The 22,285-nt window shown below is 36.9% G+C and overlaps 3 protein-coding genes across 3 annotated transcripts; 1 reads left to right on the forward strand and 2 right to left on the reverse strand.

Annotated features, from left to right (window-relative positions):
- Nucleotides 1–6,407: 6,407 nt before the first annotated feature.
- Nucleotides 6,408–8,846, reverse strand: LOC133821352 (uncharacterized). Its single transcript, XM_062253698.1, has 2 exons — nucleotides 7,998–8,846; nucleotides 6,408–7,902 (listed from the first exon to the last, which is right to left on the reverse strand). Exons 1-2 carry the CDS (start codon nucleotides 8,124–8,126, stop codon nucleotides 7,648–7,650), a joined length of 384 nt encoding a protein of 127 aa, XP_062109682.1. The 5' UTR covers nucleotides 8,127–8,846; the 3' UTR covers nucleotides 6,408–7,647.
- Nucleotides 8,847–13,000: 4,154 nt separating this feature from the next.
- LOC133823153 (serine/threonine-protein phosphatase PP2A catalytic subunit) lies at nucleotides 13,001–16,344 on the reverse strand. The gene is made up of 6 exons (XM_062255757.1): nucleotides 15,660–16,344; nucleotides 14,828–14,942; nucleotides 14,412–14,520; nucleotides 14,244–14,321; nucleotides 13,920–14,111; nucleotides 13,001–13,807 (listed from the first exon to the last, which is right to left on the reverse strand). Exons 1-6 carry the CDS (start codon nucleotides 15,910–15,912, stop codon nucleotides 13,634–13,636), a joined length of 921 nt encoding a protein of 306 aa, XP_062111741.1. The 5' UTR covers nucleotides 15,913–16,344; the 3' UTR covers nucleotides 13,001–13,633.
- A 1,544-nt stretch (nucleotides 16,345–17,888) lies between these two features.
- LOC133825055 (receptor-like protein kinase 7) lies at nucleotides 17,889–18,845 on the forward strand. The gene is made up of 3 exons (XM_062258051.1): nucleotides 17,889–17,909; nucleotides 18,055–18,208; nucleotides 18,351–18,845. The coding sequence occupies exons 1-3, from the start codon at nucleotides 17,889–17,891 to the stop codon at nucleotides 18,758–18,760; spliced, it is 585 nt and encodes a 194-aa protein (XP_062114035.1). The 3' UTR covers nucleotides 18,761–18,845.
- The last annotated feature ends 3,440 nt before the right edge of the window (nucleotides 18,846–22,285 follow it).

Below are 22,285 nucleotides of genomic sequence, written 5' to 3' on the forward strand. Positions count from 1 at the left end.
TATGCCTATAAAGTCTTTTTGATCTACATGATTTTGATTTACATTAATGGAGATGAATTGGTTATGCAAGCTTATGATTATCTTGATTGTTTTGTGGTATGGGAAGTCTTTATGCACATGAACTATATGTTATATAGAATTTGTAGAATTGACATATACGCACTTTAATGGTAAGACAATATTGAAAGTTTGAGTTTGGCAGGTTGAAATTCTAATCCTTTGTTTTGAAGTGCATGTTGGATAATTGAAAAAGAGTTTGATATGTTGAGATAAATTTCCCTTGGTCTATGATTATTTATTTGGTAATTCAATAATTTAAGATTTTTAGTTTTTAGATTTATGTTTTATTTTGTCATTGCTTGAGGACACGCAATAGTTCAAGTTTGGGGGTGTGCTGAGTGCACATTTGTACACTCATTCATGATCATTATTAATATGAATTATTGTGTTTTTCTTAAGATTTTTTTATAAATTTGATGTGTTCTTTGTAGTGTGTAATGTTTAGCTTAAAATGATGATTTTATAGTGAATTTGGAGTACACTGTACATAATTGAGTAAAGTGCCAAAACCGAGAAGCAACTAGGAAAAGAACCACGCAAAATCAAGAAATGTTATTTTAGGTGCAATGGCGCCGCGTATGAGGCGCAATAGCGCCGTTCATGGAGAAATTAATATTTTGTGCGCAAATGATGAGAATTGAAAAAACGTGATTTTGATGGGCCTAGGAATACAATCTAATAGCTTCGGTTTTGGGGGCTAGAGAGAACGAGAGATGAGGTTTTAGGTCAGAGAAAAACATTGAAGATGAGAAAAGAACGAGATTCCAAGCGATCATCAATCATCATTAGAGTTCTTTCTTCTTTATTCTCTTAGTTAGTGACTTAATTATGAATATGATTATTGCTATTATGTTTGTGATTATGAACCAACACTCTTTTCTAGAGTGTTGATGGAACTATTTCAGATTATGAATTAAAGTTTTAGTTTATTCCCATATTTATTCTTGTGATTTGTTTGTGCAATTTTGTGATTATTACTATCTTGTTAATGTTTGATCACCATTAATTAGTATTGAGATTTTAGGTTTTACACTTGAGAGAGGTAATCTAAAATCAGACTTAAAATTGCATGACATAGAAAAAGTGTGAGATTGAGAGACTCCACTAATTCTATCAGTTTTATTTAAGAGAATAAAAGTGCAACGTCCCAAAATTACCTAATAAGGCTTAGGGCCTTAATTAGGGTGCCGGGATGGCAATATGTTAAAATATATGTTTAATTGCTATGTTAATTGTAATTATGTGAATTATGTGATAATATGACTAGATGTGCATATTTAGAGGTATTAAATATGCATGTGGGCCCACTTCTTAGTAGAAGGGAAATTTTGGTAATTTGGCCTGTTGCGGGCATAATTGTATTTATGTGTATATATGTGATATATGTGAGAGACCACATTATTATGTGGGTTTATTTGGGTTACTCGGCATGAGGTGATCCTGGGAGCAAGCTAGCGGAAAAGTCACAACGGGACCCAATACCCGACTCGGGGCGAGTCAATGGGTATTTTGGGTATTAGATATTTAATTGGGTTATCGGGTTATGGAAATAAATAATTGGAGATATATTTGAAGTTAGAATGTTTAGGAGGGAATATTGGAGAAATTTATCATTTTGCCCTCGGGGACGTTTTGGTACCCTGAACCTTGGGATTAACTTAAGTCACTTAAGTTAGATAAGACAAAACAAAAGAAACATTTAGAACTTTGCCCAAACTAACCATTTCTTCCTTCTCCTCACTCTTGTTTTCTCTAGACACTTTTCCAAGAAAAGCTTTGAAGCAAAGTGAGTTTTTTTTGGGCTAGAAGTCACAAACTGGAGCTCTAAACTTGGGAAGGAATTCAGTAACAATTTGGGGGATTCAATCTTTATCAGAGGTAAGTTTTGAATTATGGTTTAAGCATTTAAATTATGTGTTTTCTTGGCTTGGTTTTAGTGTTCTTAAGCCTTTGAAGTTCAAAGATTGAAGGTGTGATTTTGATGAGTTTTTTAAGCTAGTTTGCTGATGGGTTTTATTGCTGGGAACATGTTAGAGTGATTGGGATAGTTGAATTATGTTTTGGGGTGAAATTTGGTATGGTTAGGATTGAATTTGGTTGCTGAAATGGAGGTTATTTCTGGGTTCGAGGGGCCAAGTCGCGACCTTGTTCTTGACAAGTTGCAACTTAGCTTGAACCAGGCGCCTTGGGAAGCCTATGCTTGGGGGGGGGGGGGGGGGGGGAGGGGGGCGCCACGACTTGATAGGCCAAGTCGCAGCCCGTGCCTCTGGACAGAGAGGAGGATGAGGCTGGTCGAGGGGCACGCCGCGACCCACAAGGGGGCAAGTCGCGGCCCGCTTGGGCAGTTTTGCATTGGGGAGTTTGTTTTAAAATAGAACTTTTCCTTAGGGCTCGGGATTGATTCCACTACCCCGTTTGGTGGAACCCGAGGCCCTGGAGGCTAGGATTTGCTCTGGAAACCTTTGATGACTTGATATTAATATAATCCTATTTTATGGTTGTGACTTAGGGTATCGCTAGGGGCTCAAAATCGGGATCATGCTCGAGGGTCATTCTTATTTACGCTTGCTTGGACCTAAGGTAAGGAAACTGCACCCAGTACGTGTTATATGTGATTAGGGCTTGGCCCGACTGTTGTATATTAATATTGCTAGGGCTTGGGCCTAGGATTGTTATGTTAGGTTATTGTTCCAAGTGCTTCTTGATAAATGCTTAAGTGCTTATATTCATTGCCTGAACCTTATGGTTAGGGCATGTGGCCCCATTAATATGCTTAGTATTGTGGAAATGGTTATTCAATGGATTATGTGATTAGCATGCATATGTGCTTAGTTAGCGGGATGTGCCTATCCATGTCTGCTTTCTGTATTGAGATATGTAATCCTAGATCAGAGCTAGACTTATGAGTCAAGGACGGCAATAGCGCATTGTGCGCTGGTCGCAAGGCATAGGCCTAAACCAGCAACGTACTATTATGTTGATCGACTCTAAGGTCGATGGTGAACCATGGGGGTTGGGCTACCTCTATGGCTAGTGAGACAGAGCTAAGGGCGAGGGCCCCAGGTGACTCTATGGTCACATAGCTAGGGCATAGGCCTGGGAATTGGCTTAAAGGTCAACTGATTAGGGCAGCGGCCCTAGGTTGATTCTATGATCATGTGTTTAAACATAAACGATAGCTTCTATAAGTTAATGTTACTGATTATTGTTGAATGGTTTTTCTTTAAAGATTATATTCTCTATTGTCGCACGTACTATTTTCTTGCTGAGCCTCGGCTCACGGGTGCTTTGTGGTGTAGGTAAGGGGAAAGGAAAGCTTGACCAGCCATGAGTTTGAGAGCTTCGATGGCGGCGTGTACATATGTGGCTACTCGACCACCACGGACGGGGTTATCTCAGAGGAACTAGGGTTATAGCCTTGTTTTGCCGCTTAGGCCGGCTGAATGTAATTCTTTTGATGTTCATGTATCTTTTTAAAGGTTTGGTTGTAATTTTGGGGATCCCATGGTTGTATGAACTTTTTAAATAAAAGTCAATGGTTCTTTTGACTAAAATTTTTAACCTTAACCCTTGTCACTAACCTTAGCTACACGCTTTAAGCTAAATGACTTGATTAGCAAGTCTGACACAATTTTTAGTACACAGTGTAACGGTCCTGGATTACGAGGGCGTTACACAAAGTGTTTTATTCCTACTTGATTGATTAATATTGAATAGATATATCTTGTTAATTAATTAAGTTAATTCTATCATCACTTGAGAAAGGTTAATAGATTACATTAAGTTAAACTGATGTTCATAGTTTGGAATAGGGAAATCAATGCTCTAGGTTTACATTCTCTCATTGAAATTGTAACGTCATCCTAATCCAGAACCGTTACACTGTGTACTTTAAGTAGTGCCAGACTTGCTTATCAAGTCCCTTGGTTATAAACGTGTAACTAAGGTTAGTGACAAGGGTTAGGGTTGAAAATTTTGGTCAAAAGGAAACGTTGACTTTTCATTTAAAAGTTTAGTACATACATGGGATCCCAAAATTATATAAACAGATATTTAAAAGGGTTATTACGGTTCAAAAGTTACAACCAGCAGACATAAGCGGAAAAATAAGGGATACAGCCCTAGTTCCTCCAAGATAACCCTGACCGTGGGGGTTAAGTAGCCGCATATGTACACACTGCCACCAAAGCTCTCCAACTCATGGTTGGTCCAGCTTTCCTTTTCACTTACCTGCACCACATAGCACCCGTGAGCCAAGGTTCAACAATAAAACTTAAACATGCGCATGAACAGTAAATACATATTCCATATGCATATCTAGTATGCCCAGCAGTAATAACCTACTCATGTATCCATACAATTACAAATAAATGATCATAGGGTCATTCTGGGGCCGCTGCCATGAATAGATGACCATAGAGTCAATCTGGGGCCCTATATGCCCTAGCTATGTGACCATAGAGTCACCCAGGGCCTTTTGCCCTAGCTCTCAGTAACTAGCCATAGAGCTAGCCAAGCACTATGTTTTCCAAACGACCATAGGATCAGCCGACATAATAGTACGTCCCTGATTAGGCCTAAGCCTCTCGACCAGCGAATAGCATGCTATTGCCGCCCTTGACTAATAAGTCAATGCCTAAACCAGATATTCAGATAACCAGACAACAAATACATATACAAATAAGCATACTCTAGACAATACAAGTATGTGTACATATTAATCATATATCTCAACCAATTAAATACAAACATAGTAATAACCATGTTCCTTACGGGGTTGAGCCCTAATTATGCAGACAATGCAAACAATCATTCAATAATTATCCAGACATAGAGCATTCAAGCATGCTTAATCAACGAGCACAAACATAACCTTAATTACGTTTATTTTCAAGAGCCCAAGTCTTATTCATAATTACATTTAACAATCGGGTCAAGCCCGAATCACATATATCACGTATTGGGTGTTGTTTTCTTGCCTTAGGTCCGAGTGCAATGTATAATAAGAACGACCCTCGATCATAATCCCGATTTCGAACCCCTAGCGATAACCTAGTCACAACCATAATATAGAATCCCGTCAATAACGAGCGAATAAAGGCTTCCAGACACACGCGTCGCGCCGCACCCCAACAACCATCGCGACTCAAATGGAGGCTCAACACCTCCTTCTCCCTGCGTTCATGAGAGTCGTGGCATCCCAAGAACAAGGCCGCAGCTCGACATGAAAATCTAGAATTTTCTCTCGTTTCTTCAAGCCAAATCTCACTGAAAACCTATCCCAACATAGCTAAATACCAAAAATAAAGTTCTCGATCAACTCAACACTTCAATACCAACAAAACCCAAGCTTAAACTTGGCCAACCTCATCAAATCTCCACATTCAGATTGAGTTTTTAAAACTCTAAAACTTAACTAAAACCAGAGAAAACACAATGAATTAAGGTTAGAAACCGTTACCTCTGTTGCCCAAAATGATGCTAAGCTTCTCCCCAAGCAATCCCGAGCCTAAGCTAGCTTCGATTCCCTTTGGATCGCAAGAAATTCAAAGACTGAGAGAGAGAGAGTGTGTGTTGAGAGGGTTTGTATTTTTTTGGTTTGTGTGTTTGTATGTTTTTGTGAGGTTACTTAGAGTTCAAGTAACTCTAAGTAAATCTCAAGGCTCGGGGTATTAAAAACTTCCCCGAGGGTAAAATGGTCAAAATCCCCAAAATTCTCTCCTAATCTCACTAACTCTGAATATATCCTCGAATATTTATCCTTGTTACCCGATATCTCGGTAATACACTAAATACCCAAAATACCCCTTGACTCACCCCGAGTCGGGTATTTGGTCTCATTGTGAATTTCCCGCTAACTTGCTCCCTTGGATCGCCTCGTGCCGAGTAACCCAAATATATCCACATAATAATGTGGTCTCACACACATATCACATATATGCACATATATTCCAGATAAACCCATCGCGGGCCAAATTACGAGAATTACCCTACTAATAAGAAACGAGTCCACATGCATATTTAATACACCTAAACATGCATATCTAGTCATATTATAATATAACTCACATAATCATATAATGATACACATATATCACATAAGCACATATTTCATAATTAAATCACATAATTTACCATAATTTTCCATCCTGGCCCCCTAATCAAGGCCCTAAGCCTTATTAGGTAATTTGGGACGTTACAGAAATCGTTTAACCGTCTTGTTTACTTTTATGTTATTGATTATTCTTTTTTTCTTAAAGCATTCTAAATTTTGTTTTATATAATTAAAACAAGAGACTAAAAAGTGTGGTACTTAGTAAAATTTAATAATCAATCCTTGTGGGTTCGACAACCTTTTAAATATTAAAGCTTTGCTATAACAACACTATGCACTTTAAGTAAAAAAAAAAATTATCAACTACTAATTAAATAGGGGAATACCTTGTCTTAGTCTGAGGCACCTCCTTAGGGCTAAGACAACAGTACTGGAATGGCTTTGGTTTCTGGCCAGGTTGCAATTGGAGCTCCTCATGGTCGTCAAACAAGCCAGACATGTACAACAATGAAGGCTTCAATAAACACCAAGGCTTAATGACTTCCGTTAACAGAGACTGACTAAGCAAGGTATGGTTGGAATCATATATGTTAATGCGCCACAATGGAATGGACACTTCAATGGTGACCCAATGTTGTGCTTGTGGGATGTGCAAGGAAAAATATACTTCATCAACAACTGCCCAGAATACGATGTATTGATCTGGGTCACCCTTCAACAATTTAAGCAAGTCCTCATCCCATGTATACTTCTCCCTGATCTCCTTGAAATGATTCCAATGACCTAGGCACAGCTGGGGGAAGGTGGTGTTCATGATAGTAGCATCCTACCGAAATGCGGCGTGATAAAAGTGGCGTCGACGGCGTAGCATGTGCAGAGCGGCATCAATATGATGAAAAAACATGTAATTTCATCAATACCATCAATATGTTTAAGGATTGAATATAAAACATAATTGTAATTTACATACCGAATCTCAGAGCCAAGTTCGAATGGTGTGCAACTGCAAGAACCATGCCACGTCGTGTGTCCAAGTATGGACAAATTGATCCCTCTTGTTGTCAATCTTCCTGATCAGCCACTTATGGAAACTCTTCTCTTGCTGCTGGTCACACTTCCTCAAAGGGTCCATAACTAGTGCATGTTTATCTGATCTTCGGCCTCTTCGTCGGGTCGGTGAAGTCATCATAACGCTTAGGCTTGCATTTCTTCCCAATAAATTCAAGGCCAACTGCCTCCTCAGGCTGTAACACTCGTACGCTAGGACTATCGGCATCACTAGCAACAACAGATATCTGGGCCTGTGGAGTGGAAGGTGGATCATCGGGCTTGTAATCATGAGGCATAACATCTAACTATGTATTTGAGTGTGGGTGGGTGGGTCGACTTGGTTTCTTGGATCGATCAGAGACCATTGAAATCAACTGTGCCAACTGATCCATGATCGTAGTCTGATTCTTAAGTAAAGTCCCATGGCCCTCCTCAATCCTTTGGATCCTCTGCATCAACTGCTCATAATCAAGTTGGGAAGCCTAACTAGAGGAATGTGCAGCGGCCTGTGTAGTGCCCTCCTCAATCCTCGGGACATCCTCGTAAAAAACAAAAGTTGCATTTGCAACCTCCACCAGCTTCTCTGCCTCCTTCTCAGGCTCTACTTCCTCCACTACAGTCTCAACCTCCCCTACAATTGATCCCAACTCAAGGAATAACTGACCATCAACGTATGGGAGGCTATTGTAGTAGTCTACCTCACCAGGACGTGGCTTCAACATGGAAAATGCCATCAACTGCATTGACAAATAACATATGTCAAAAATACTTTACTAAAGTAAACCGTCAATAAATTAATTTGTCACATTTAAGAAGATAAAGTTGAACTTACTCGAGTCTTGCCGAACAACGGAACCAACTGAGCTATGGAAGGAAAACTATCGGTCTTGGTAGACCTACTGAGCATCCTGGGAATTTGGTTCCCACTCTTTTCATCAAATTTCCTCCCAATATCTGGCATGGCCTCAAAAGCCCAATACTGAAGTGTGAGGGCATAGCCCTAGAAACTGTACTTGGACTCCTTCTGTTGTATTCCTGAACCCTCTTTCTTCTTGTCCTCGTAGTGTTTCAATTGCTTCTTTATGTCTTTCTAAACTCTTCTAATTAACTTCTTAAAGGAAAACTTCCCCATGGATACTTGAAAAAGTAATCAAGATCCACAACCAACTTTAGTGAATCACCCCACATGCTGGTTGTCTTCTCAGGGGCATACAACACCCCCTCTATCAAGTAGCATAAACCCAACTTAAATGCATCTTCTGGGTTTGTCAAGGCCTTTAGAGCAACTTCCAACTGACCGAAACTAACCTTCGCCTCACCATTAAAATATTCCTAGATGATCTGATCAGTGGTAAGATGTTCTTTCAACTCATGTATAGACGGCAACTTGCTAAAATTCAGGCCAGTAACTAGGGAAAACTCCACAATACCGAATCTACATAAATTGCTTCCCACGTAGAACTGACCCTCTTCAAGCTTCTTGCTTTCCACCTTATGCAACATCAACTGGTGCAGTAGAACCCCATAAAAACTAAAGGCCTTCGCATTAAAGAACTATTCCAATGGGCATGCATTTTCCGGCTCAATCAGCCCATGCCTCTGAAACTACTCTATAAGGGTATCCAAGTAAGCACTACCCCTATAAGTAACACGAGCAGGAAAGTGCTTCTCCAATGACACAATAAGGTAAGGCATCTGAAACAAAAAAAAATGTTAATAACATTTTTAAGCAAACTGGTAACCATCGAGCCCCATCGAGGCAATACATGTTAAAAGCAAAACTATTTTTATCGAGTCACATCGAGGTTTGTTGAGACATATCGAGGTATAGATAAATAAAGCAATCATCGAGGCCTATTGAGGTCCATCGAGGCCTGTCGAGGTAACCTCTAAATTTATGTACAATCGATCCCCATTGAGATCTATCGAGGCACATTCAAATTCTACACCTAAATAAGCATATCGAGACCTATCGAGGTCTATCGAGGCCTATCCTACAAATTCCCAATTGGTGAACCTTATATCGAGGCTTGTCGAGGCCCATTGAGGCCTGTCGAGGTAACCTTTACATTTATGTACAATCGAGCTGCATCGTGACTTGTCGAGGTCTGTCAACCCCCAGTCGGATTCTACACCTAATAAGCCTATCGATTTCTATCGAGGCCCATCAAGGCCTATCGAGTGACAAAGCATCGAGGCATGTCGATTTCTATTGAGGTGGGTAGAAAAACTTGATAAGAAACCCAGATTTCATTGGGTCTAATTGGTTCGCGATTGGAAAACTTCATTTTCAAAAAGTGTGTTTCTAAAATAAAAATCTGAATTTATAGTCTGGAAACATATTTTGAAAATGTGATTGGTTCAATATCTAAAAATTGTTTTTGAGTTTTAAAAAACTGAATATGTGATTGGTAGGGAATCTAAAAATATATATAAAAAAAAAGTGATCGATTTGTAGGATTTTAGGATATAATGATTTAGAATCAAAGAAAACGTGGTTTTCTTGTTTTTTATTTTAGAACACAAAATTAGAATATTAATTTGAATTTTATTTTCAAAATTATCTTACCAATCAATTATTCTTATAGGTCCCACTGTTTTCAAGTTTTTAAGATGATAAAATGGGATTCAGATACTATACCAATCGGACCCGTTATTTCCCAGTCCTGATCTATCCTATGAGCAAAAATCAACAAAAAAACTAGGCACATACATATATTACAGATTAAAAAGGAAATCCCTCACCTTCGCCTTCTTTGGGGTTGTTTCCTCAAAGCTTGGTCTGTTTGCTTGACATTCTTCTCCTTTGCCTTCTCTGATCGTCAACTCTGACGTTATCCGAGCCACAGATGCTTGGTTGTGGTCATGGAAGACAATGTTTCTCAGATTTTCTTGGGTTCTCACCGATTAAATTGGGTTTGAGGATTTTTTTTCCTTCGGGGCCAAGAGAGTGAGAGAGAAAATAGGGAGAGACCGAGAGAACACGGAGAGATTGTGAGGGATATTTTGGGAACTAAGGGAAACAATAGGACCGATATGAGATGTGTAGAGTGACTAGAATAATTTTGTTATAGGATCTCAATTAATGCATCATTTATCAAATTTCTCATTTAAAATTGTACTTTTATATTAATTTTGGTAAATATTTTTTTTTATTATGACAAAAGAACTCTAATATTTAAAATTATTTTTGGATTTATAGAAAAAAAATATCAATAAAATGATATTAATTAAACAACATGATACTAAATATATATATATATATATATTTAGCTCTGTTATAATATAAACAAAATAATATCACGTTGAATTTTCAATTGAAAAGTTCCATTAGAACAAATATTTATATATATATATAGTATCCTATTAGTATATTTTGTTTTTATAAATATATTCTAATCATAAAAATAAATCTAATCAAATAAATTAAAGTAATTTTGATAGAAAATTAGAATCTTGAATTGATTTCATGTGAAGTATTACAATAGTATTAATTAAAATAATAGAATACTAGACAAACAACATGGTACTAATTAAATAATAAAAAATTAAGTTGGTTTAGAACAAACATGATACTATGATGGTATATTTTAAATAAATATTTATATTAAAAATATATATTCAGACGACTGATCCTAAAATTTATATGTTTTTCTAAATTGATTCTCAATTTTTTTTTTATTGTGTACGAATAGAATTTTTGGCTTTCTTTGACCATTTAACAATGTAGAGTCACTACTAACAACAAATAGAAAGTTTAAGAACTTGAAAATCACTTTAGAGCCAATTTATCAAAAATAAAACTAGAAACTTGCCAAAACATGTAAAATTTAAGAACCTATCGTACTAACAACCCTCTTAAGTGAAACTGAGAGAAAAAGGATTTTGCCATTTCCATAGCTCATTCATGGTCCTAAAATTACTAGGACAAATGCTACCAGACTCATATTTGATATATTTTAATTGAAAAATATAAAAAAAAAATTATACATGCTCTGTCATTTAAAAAAAATTAAAAAATATAAAATTTTACAAAAATACCAATAATAATTTATAACAGTATTATTATTTGTTCACAAAATTATGACATACCATTACAAACTTATAAACTTTAATTACAAATTTGTAAACTTTATTTATTAAAAAAAAAATCTGTGCCCCTCAGTAGTTTTATTATTTTTACATATTCAGTATTTTTTAAAAATCTTTTAAGTATTTTTGTGGATTTCCCAAAAATGGGGATTTTTCAAAAATATGGCTTTTTAGCCATCAATGTGCAAAAATATGGGAGTTCAACTTTCTTTAATTTGTATGGGAAAATTTAATTAAGAAAACTTAGTTTATGGGAAAACTAATCCCATATTGGAAATCAAAATTAATCAAAACAAATAAGAAAAAAGGAGGGGTACTATAGTAATTAACATAGCCAAAACTCCTTCAGCCAAGTTCATCTTCTCTTTCATTTTGCCCTAGCCGCCTCACCTTCTCCACCATAGCCAAAACTCCTCCACTCGGCTGCCTCACCATCTCCACCATCATCTCCGGCCACCCACCCTCACTACCTACCAAGAACACCCCAGCCACACCTCCATGAAACCCAGCCATTCCTCTACTCGGCTGCCTCACCATCTCCACCATCATCTCCGATCATCCCCTTACCACCTGCCAAGAACACCCCAGGTGCACCTCCGTGAAACCCAGCCACCTTCACCAACTTAGGCGCGCACCTCCATGAAACTCAGCCAAGAACACCCCAGCCGCACCATCGACGAACACAAACTCAATTCGCGCATCTCTGCGCGTTTCCATTCGCGAGCCCCCAAATCCAAAACGACGAGGATAGGCTGAGGTGAGGGATGTTCTAGTGGTGGTCAGAGGCGAGGAAGAAGGGTGGCACTTGGGCTGTGTGCGATTTGTGGTGCTCGGATCTGTGCAAAACAACGGGGATGGCTGGGTTTGCGACGGGGTTTTGTGCGTAGGGGATGGGGGTTTCTGGTGGTGGTCGGAGGTGAGGGAGGAGTTTGGTTCGTGATCAGATCTGGTTTTTTTTTTCTGTCTTGAGATTTGAAGTAACTGGTTACCTTCACATTCTGATGTGTGTGTATTTCTGGGTTCTATATAGTAACTGGTTACCTAGGTTACTAAATCATACTTACTCTTCTTCTTTTTTTTCCTTCAAATGTGATTTTTTTTTTCATTTCTAATATGAGTGACTCGTCAACCTCTTATGATAACTGGTTACCCCTCTTATGACAGTAAGTTACTGATCGCACTGTAACTGGTTACCCCTCCTAATACATGTTATTTAGCCTCTAAGATTATTTTTTACATAAATGTAAAAAAACACAAACAAGTAACTGGTTACTCCTCTAGATAAATGTTATTTAAACTAGCTGTAGGATTTTTTTTACATAACTTTAAAAAGTTAAATAAGTAACTGGTTACCTTACCCAGGTTTTAAAAAAAAACGTAAAAAAAATAATAAACACAATTCATATTAAAAAAAAAAATTGCAAATGAAAAAATTTAATATAAAAATAGTTATATAAAATTAATATAAAAAAAATAATCAAATAAGCTAAAAAAAATAATCAAATTACAAACATACACTTCAAAATTCATAAAACTTGACTAAGAGTAAAAATATAGCATAAACAAACTTTTATACAAAAATATAAGAAACTAAACCCATAAAAGTGAAATTAAAACAAAAAAAACCATAGATTAACTTTTCTTAAAAAAAACACCATATTTTTGCACAATCTATTAAAATTCCCATATAATATGTAATTTTCACAATAATGAAATAACATATTGGATAAAGCCTACCATCCGTTGCTTCGAAAATATCTGTATAACTCCCAACAGTCAGATCAGACAAACCAAGCATGTCCAAATTCAATTATGTACAAAAACAACCAATACCTACCTAACTCCACTTTCCATTCTCCATCGACAAACACTAAGAGCCTAGTCTTTGGCACTTTTAAACAACTAAAGAAAGGGAAAGAAAAAAAAGCAAACAAACATTTCTTTAGAGAACAGCAAGACTTTCATATTAGTCCTTCCTTCCCAAAACAATTTACATCAGTGAAACGTACCAGAATTTGCTGCGAAGTAGACCGCCACTTCAGCAAGTCAAATTGAAACTAACGGTTTTCACGGATCTGCTTTTCTACATTGGAATCGCAAAATTATAGAGCAAGATACACCATGTTATTGCCACCTCCTCTCTCGAAAAAAATATACAAAAAACAATCTATTTGGTGGCTACTGTGAATTCTCCTAAGAGTTTCTTGGGCAAATCAACAATGCAGCAGTGGGGACAAAAACTCCAAACAAAGAATGGTGTTGACGGTAAAACCCTCAACTTAAACATCGGTAACTCCTCTTTTAAAGACACATCTTCAGTAGTAATACAGCAGAAAACAAGGATTACAAACAGTTGGCAGATAAGGTATGTGAAAATTACAAAAAATAGTCCGGGGTCTTGCGAGTGTTGTCTGGCTCAATTTGCCGAGGTGCTGGGTCAAATTGAAGGAAGTTCTGGTCCATATTCTCCCCAATCTCAAGTATGGCAGCCATATTCCCACAACGGTAACAATAGTTTGGAGCACTAAATACCGTCACAACATTCTTCTCCTAAAAAATGTTACATTGAAAGTTTATAATACATACATATTGACAAGGCTCAATGTTTAATAATGGATAAGATGGAAAACGAACTCCATTTTCTTCTATTTGGTTAACAAACCTGGCACCAATTGTATCCTTCCATCACAAGCTGGTGAGCCCTTGAAATCAGAGAAAGTCCATTGGTATGGTTAAATTGAGCAGCTATATCCTGTCCAAATGTGTAACCAGCACCACGAGGAGATATTCCCCACCCGCAGCGATCATCTGGATCAGACCACAAGAGATCACACATTGGTCCTTCATGTGGAACCTGCTCGAGCCACGACATACATGTCAGACAAAAAACGATAAAGCTAGGTGTAAATCAACATAACAAAAAGGAACAGCAGGACAAATAATTTAGCATTCACAATCATTGAATATGTGAGACAAGCATTAATACCTCCTGTATTCGATCCAAAGCTCGAATGTTATCCAATGTATCTAAAGATGGTGAAAGCCCTCCATGCAAGCAGAAAATCTATGATACGTGCATAAGAGATGGATCTTGTTAGGAAATGTCAAATTGTACGGTCATGAATAAACTAACTAAAATATCACAAGTTCAAACCTGACTCTCGATGAGAGCTGTAAGGGGTAGGTAATCAAATAAATCGGTAAAATACTTCCAGACATTTGCGTTTCCATATTTCCGCAAGCATTCATCATAAAAACCATACCTGAGCGGAAGGGGCAAAAACAATGTACAAAATTTGAGCAAACCGAAGAAAACCAGTTAAGTTATAGTGCATCATTTCAATCTTTCAATATTTATGCACCATCAATGAGGCTATAGAATGATGGGAATGGGTTAACTGAGATCAACTATTAGTTGCATCAATATCCATGGAAACTAAAGAGTCTATCTAGCAACAAACCAATTTCATGAAAAGAAAACTGAAACACATTTTCTCCATCCACTTCTCACCCCAAATAATATGGTTATCAAGCTATGAGAAATGATTAAGAAAGACATAAAATTCTTACACTTGAGTAATTTGCCGACTCTCATGGTTTCCTCTGAGGATTGTAATTCTATCTCTGTACCGGACTTTTAATGCCACCAGAAGTGTGACAGTCTCCACTGAATAGTACCCGCGGTCTGCAAGTTTGCAGAATTAAGTTGAGAAAAACTATCATTAATGGATGCAACTTGTATTATGTGATCTGTTTTATCAACAAAAAAATATATATGATATATTTCTCACCCAGACCTTGGGCTGTGTTTAGATCATGGATTTTGAAGAAAAAAAATAATTAGCGTAAGAAAGTGCGAGAAAAAGAAAATAGTTTCCTAACTTCATAAAAATTCTTCTTTTTAGAATTTTCTTTATAATTACAAGTCCAATTTTTTTCCCAACTTTTCTTTAAGTCTTTCTAGACATAATCAATCCGAAAAATAAAACAGCTCAATGACAAGTTACAACCGATCATTTTCGTTCATCTTCATTTTCCAACAACTCCAATTCTAATAATATATCAAATATACTGCTCCCTAAGATTAAGTGAACAGAAAAATTATAATATTCCGGGCTCCAAATTCAATAAAAAAAAATGGCGCGTGCATATTTTTCAATTCAACCAACATGCCAAAATCGGAAGAAGAAAAAAAAAATACAAAGCTCACTTCATCAATCAATAAACACAAATTCATCACAAATAAGGGAAAAAAAATCTCACGACCCAAACACAGATTCAAATCATTTGCGTCGAATCAAAAAGCGCCTCCTCAAATAAAACAAAATAAAAGGAAAAGTTAGATGATCAAACTGAACAAATCAATAACTAATATGAAAAGTGGGAAATTAAAAAGACTAACCTACATAATCTCCCATAAAAAGGTAATTGGTATCAGGTGCATTCCCGCCTATCCGAAATAGCTCGATGAGATCGTAGAACTGACCATGAATATCACCGCACACCGTTACCGGACACTTTACCGGCTGAACGTTCCACTCCTCCACCAGAATCGCCCTCGCCTGATCGCAGAGCGTCTTCACCTCAGCCTCCGGCAACGGCTTACACTCCATCAGATGTTCGATCTGGCGGTCCAGATCCGCGTGAGACGGCATCCTTGTTTTTTAGACCGTCAGATTTCACAAAATCGTCGAGACTTACCGATTCCACAGATCGATTCACCTCCAACTTCGGTGCTCAACACCGACAACCGATCGAACCCGGCCAAAAGACTAATGATCTGCGAGAAATCGTTACCAGGTTAAAGTTTCGCATCGAAGCGCGAGACAAATCGGTTAGGAGTTCGGTATGCTTTCAACCCCTTGATCATTCCTTGTTCTCTTTCTTTTTCTTTTTTTTCCCCTCTTGAACCAAACAGAAAAAGAAAAATCAAAAGGAAGAAGAATGAAACAAACAGAAATAGCGGAAATTAAATTAAAATTGTATTTACGTAAATGTGAGGAAAAAAAGAGGGAAATGGAAGAAAACGAGGGAGGGAAGGAGCCTGCGAAATGAAATGAAGATGAATGTGAAATGAAAATGCAAAATTTGTTTTTGATTTTGATTTTTGAAGTTAAGAAGTTTCGTCAATATTGTAGAGGACGAAATTTTTTCTCTCTCCGGTGGCTCCGCTGAGTCAAAATAATTGCGCTATCGACACGTGTCAGTCGGCTCAGTTTAGAAAACACTGCTCCCTACTCCCACCATTCAATTTCTTATTATTATTTATTTTCTTTTCTAATTCTGGAATTGGGCTAGCCATAAGAGTTGTATTGGTCAACGATATTGATGATTTTATTAATATAGATTCAGAATGAGTTAGTTCTTCTTTTTATTACTTGGAATTTCTCTGGTCCAGCCATTTTTTTATTTTTGAAAGTGTTTTTGAACAGGACTCTTACAAACTAATATCACTTGCATCAAATTTACTAGCGACTTCAAGTCGACCATGACATCGAATTGTATCGAAAGTATAATCCGATTCTAATTGTTACAAAAAATGGAGAGTTTAAAGAAAATATATCCATGTCAAATAAAAATATATTTTTTGTCTTACTTAGTCCTGTTCGGTAACAATTTTTTAAATAGTTTTCTTATTAAATAATAAAATTTTTGATAACAAGACCGAAAAATATGTTCCTTAAGTTAATATTATTTTTAATTTTTTTAAATTTTATTTAAAATTTAACAAATTTTGAAAACACCATATTCATACTTTTAAAAAAAATTTAAACCAATTTTTATTTCTGCCCTCAACCTCGTGCACAAAGAGCTTTCTCAAGCTTCAATGTCTTCTCATAGCTCTCTCCAAGTACACCATCTCTTTCATGTATTTCCCTCATATGATTTCTTCTTCTTCTCACTCTCTTTTTCTGACTTTGTTTGGGATTAGGGTTTGTAATTTTCCTCAATTTTCTCTCTTGTCTAATATAATTGACAAAGGGCTTGATCGCCATACCCTCTCTTTGCTCATTGCTCTTTGTGATTTGGGCCTCAACTCTGAGGTTTTGGCTGTTGTCGTCGAGGAACTCGGATCTGAATAGGTACTATTCGATTCCCATGCCTGTATATGATTATGAAAATCTGTAAAATATGTTTTCAAAATATTTTTTTGTGGTTGGTTCATGGTCTTTGTTAGCATCTTTCTTTTTCACTATAATACTAATTTTTAAATTGGGGTTTTCATTTCTATTTATTCGTGACTGAGCTAATGTTTGGTTTAACTTGTTTAATGGTGTAGATCAATGCAAGATGATGATTTATATTTAGTTTGAGTGGTCTGCATATAGAGAGAAGGCTAGATATGAGATTAATATACTTAGTATTACTTTGGAAGTGTAGTTGACATTTTTTAGGTCGTAATGCCTTTATATGGTTAAGTTATACTCAGTATTACTCAGCATTTATTGTTGAAGTTTTAAAATTTTCTCTGTTTTGAAATCTTTTACTCTTCAATAAAATGTAGAATATGCTGCATAATTTTTCTGAAAAAGACCAATTTAAACCAAGCAGTCTCTTCAATAAAATGTAGAATATGTTGCTTTGAATCTGCATGTACTACTAGCTTTGTTCTATATTTATTATACACTTCATGAAGTTGTTTAAGGTGGATGTAGATTTAATTATGGAACTTTGAACCCAACTTTGTATAAACCCCGTTACCTTGAATGACAACTTCTCCATAATTTTTTCATAACAGGGTAATGCTTCCTTGAGTTGTCCATTATTCCTTTGAGTATCTCCACCATGGCTGTCAGAGGCCAGTTATTCATAGAGATGTTAAGAGCAGTAACCTTTTGTTGGACCAGACTTGGAAGCCTAGGATTGTTGATTTTGGATTGGCTAAGATTGTTCAAACCAGTGGGGATTGGACTCATGTCATTGTTGGGACACTTGGCTACATTGCTCTAGGTAATAATTAACTTTTTTTTATTGAATTGGGGAAAATAAATTATTTTGCAGTCTATTTTTACCAATTGTTTTATATATACAAGTGTAGAAGTATGTTATGTTATGTCATTGGTAAGTTTGTTTTTGTTTTGGTGTTTTTCAGAGTATGCATACACCTACAAAATCAACGAGAAGAGAGATGTTTATAGCTTTGGAGTGGTGTTAATGGAGTTGGTCATAGGAAAGAGGCCAGTGGAGCCAGAGTTTGGAGAGAACAAGGACATAGTTCATTGGGTTTATAAAAAATTCAAGAGCCAAGAGAGTGTGACTGATTTGGTGGACTCAAGCATATCAGAGGCTCAAAAAGAAGATGCCCTTAAAGTGCTGAAAATTGCAGTGCATTGTACATCACAGGTTCCAACTCTAAGGCTCTCCATGAGAACGGTAGTTCATATGTTGGAAGAGGTCGAACCTTGCCAACTCACTTCCGTAAGTGTTGTTAAAGAAGGTGAAAATGGCCATGGCCAATTGAACAATGGCACCAAGATGATGTTAGAGAAGCCAAACTACTAATCAGCTTTGGATTTTTTTTTCTTCTCAGTTAGAGAGTTTGTATGTACCATTATGCAACGGCTTAAACAATAGGCTTCATAGTCATTTGCCCTGGTTTTTTTATAGGCTCAGTTGTATATGAACTATTTTGGAAGAAGTAAATGATAATAATATTAGTAGCAAAGCATTCCATGAACTTGTTTCTATGAACAGCACAAGGCTTACTAGTCCTTTTTTGATCTATGGAATAAAGGGTCTACAAGAGTTTAAAATTAAGGACAAAGAAAATGCCATAAAAATAAAAGGCCAACAAGTTAATTTGGAAGAGTTTTTGGGCCTCTTAGATAGGTCAACAATTTCAAGTGTATGAGAGGATATACTTGCTTTGTATTGAATATTTGTTGAATATCCAAATCAATAGTCACGAGAGCTTTATTTTGGTTTAATTAGAACTTATTATTATCTTAATTAAAGTCACTTAATTAATCGAGTATTCTATTGTGTTAGTTCATAGATATCCTTGTGATCTCGAGTCACAGAGTCAGTAAGATATTTTTGGATAAATATTAAATTTTGAAATTTAAGATTATTTGGATATTATTAATATGATCTTTTTTTACTATAATTTTCTTATTTTTTATTTTAAAATAATAAATAGTGGTCACAAAAAATATTTTTATTTTTTAGTTTAGAAAATGAAAATAAAAAATAAACATTCCAAAAAAAATGTTTACCAAACATGTTTTTTATTTTTTATTTTTTAAACAAAAAATAAAAATAAAAGTTACCAAACACATTTTTATTTTTATTTTTAAAAAACAGAAAACAAAAATAGTTACCAAACGCATTTTTATTTTATAAAAATTAAAAAATATAAAACAAAAATATATTTTTATTTTTGAGTTTAAAAAATTTAAAAACAAAAATTTTACCAAACGCAACCTTTATTTGTCTCTTTTATACTATTTGTCAAATTGAACCCATCCTTATTTATTTAACATATTATATTTTATTATTATTATTTTACTTTTGTTGTTCGTATTTTGGTCATCCGACACATGGTAATTAGGAGAAATTAGCAATAGGCCATGAAGTCCTCGGGGTGCTAGTTTCTCGATGTGATCCAGTTTGGTTGAGTCGGAGATGTCTCCAGGTGTGGCAACGCCCTGAGGTCTTCTCTCGGGCGAGGATGCCTCCAAGTGAGACCACGTTCTGAGCCCATTTCCGAAGCATGGATATCTCCGGGTGAGGCCATGCCCTAATGCCTCCCACTCTCACTCGGCCATTCTCTAAGTCCAGGGCTCTAGTCCTCAGGCCCGAAATTAATGACGGGTTTCAATCAATGCAGGTGTGGGCCTCGAGAGAATCGTGTGACAACTTTTTGGTGATCCTCGATTAGTGGTGTCGTGTTCGTACACTCGACAATCGGCATTTCCCACAACACCGCCTGACATGGGCAAACATGCGCCGCACCCTAACAGTCCCAGATATGCTCCCCATAAAGTTGGTGTGTGACTTTCTGCAATGGGCCCCGTAGGATTCGCGTGTGCCATAGTCTTTATTTTAACACAACCCTTTATGTATTAACTAAACATTAATACCCTAATATTAATGAGAGATGATTAACATTAATGACTCCAGCCTCTATAAATAGGGTTGGGGTATCTCCTTGTAAATGGTTCGATTTTTTAGAGAGAGAAACTCTGTACTCAGTGCAATATATAAGCTGCCTAGGAATCACCATTGAAGCTTGCTACTACAAGCTTCAAGCTCACTAAATAATAGAGACTTGAACCACATGCTCTTACCAGGGCTCTTTTATAGCTTGAACCATGTAAAACCCTTTATTTTTTCCTTATTTTTTCTTTAGTCTCTCAGATTAAGTTGACAGTGAAAAAGACAGTCAATATTTTGGTGATTTCATTGAGAGCTTGAAGGAATCTTGAAAAACAGTCATGGTGACCACTCGAAGTAATGCATTAGACGATACTACTCCTCATGTCGCAACTAAGGGAGGAGAAACCAGTCACATGTAGCTGCAAGACCACCCTGACACGGTGGAGGACTATGACAAAAATGTCGAGTACAACAGCATGGACGATGTCATGGATGACGGGCGCGACGATGAATACTATGAGGAAGAATATCTTCACTCCATGGACGCGGAGGAGACACCAGAAGTGGTGACGCTCTGTGACCAGGTGGCCGCTCAACAGTAGAAGATCGATACCCAAGAGGGTAACATCGCCGCCTTGCAAGAGATAGTTAGCGCCAAGAGGGCTGCGAGTGGACCCCCATGGTGAAGTACCATCTGGGCGGGCAGTTGGTGTATCCCTTGTGCCCCCAGCTGGAATGCCACCTGTCGCTCCAACTGCTGTGCCTCTCGAGCACCCGGTTGGGATGGCGCCAGATCCGCCAGGTGGCGTGCCTCCCGTACACCCAACTAGAGATGGAACCCCACCTATGCCACAAGACCGTGGCAAAGGTAAGGTTGACGATAACTCTGTTCCCAAATCAAAGAAGGCTCGTTAGAACCTCAAATACAACCAGGTCCCGAGCCAAACTGGCGTAGGTGAAGGCCGAGGAGCCCAAGGACACTGCCAAGCCACTAGCGCCCGTGGAGCCCGGGGTGTTCCGCCCAGGCCCGCCAATACGGATCGCGCGAGGCTTGAAGGTGGTGTCCCCCAAGCACCTCTATTGGGAATTGTGCCCTTAAAGCAATTGTAGTTGCCAATGGTTTTAATGAAATGAATAAATAAATTGAATTATTGTGTATATGTAGCTTATGTATTATATGATTGTTAATAATATTAAGTAAATATCAGAAAATTCTCAAGTTCATCTATGTGGTCTCAATCTCATATTGGTATGAGAGGATCGAGATTGAGATAATGGACTTAAATAGTTCGCACTAAAATAAAATTGTGGAATCTTCAGATTAATTACTGCTAGTACGGTCCACTAGTATTATGAATACATGTGACCTAGATCTAGATTACTAGTGTAGTAGGACACTTTAGTGGAGGTACTTTGCATACTGAGAGTATGTAGAACTGGACCAGATGTGATTTTGATAATACTTGTTTAAATATCATTTTGTAGTATTATAAAACACATCAACTGATGATCATGTACAAACTGATCTTAATCCTCAAGTTACTGTGAACTCCTATATATGTCATTTGATCATTTGATTCATGCATTACAGTTTGTCAGAATGATCAGGTTAAGAACTATTGTTTTGGGGACTCAATGATGTATATGGATGGAGACATAGCATATGGAATCTATACATTCTTATAAATTGAATGATGGTTCCCTATTGGGTTAGCTTTTGGAATTGAAAAGGTTATTGACGTCAAATTCATAATTAGATTATGAATTAACCTTCACTAGTAAAGTCAATGGCACACTAGGAAACAAGATATAATTAAAAGAGTAAAACGATAATTTTATTCCCCCTTAATTATGAATCATCAATAGAGGATTAATTTATATGTAATGATTATATCAATGGACACTTTATGGTTACAATAAAGTACTTAG

This window comes from Humulus lupulus, chromosome 3, assembly GCF_963169125.1.
Source record: "Humulus lupulus chromosome 3, drHumLupu1.1, whole genome shotgun sequence".
Taxonomy (NCBI): Eukaryota; Viridiplantae; Streptophyta; class Magnoliopsida; order Rosales; family Cannabaceae; genus Humulus; species Humulus lupulus.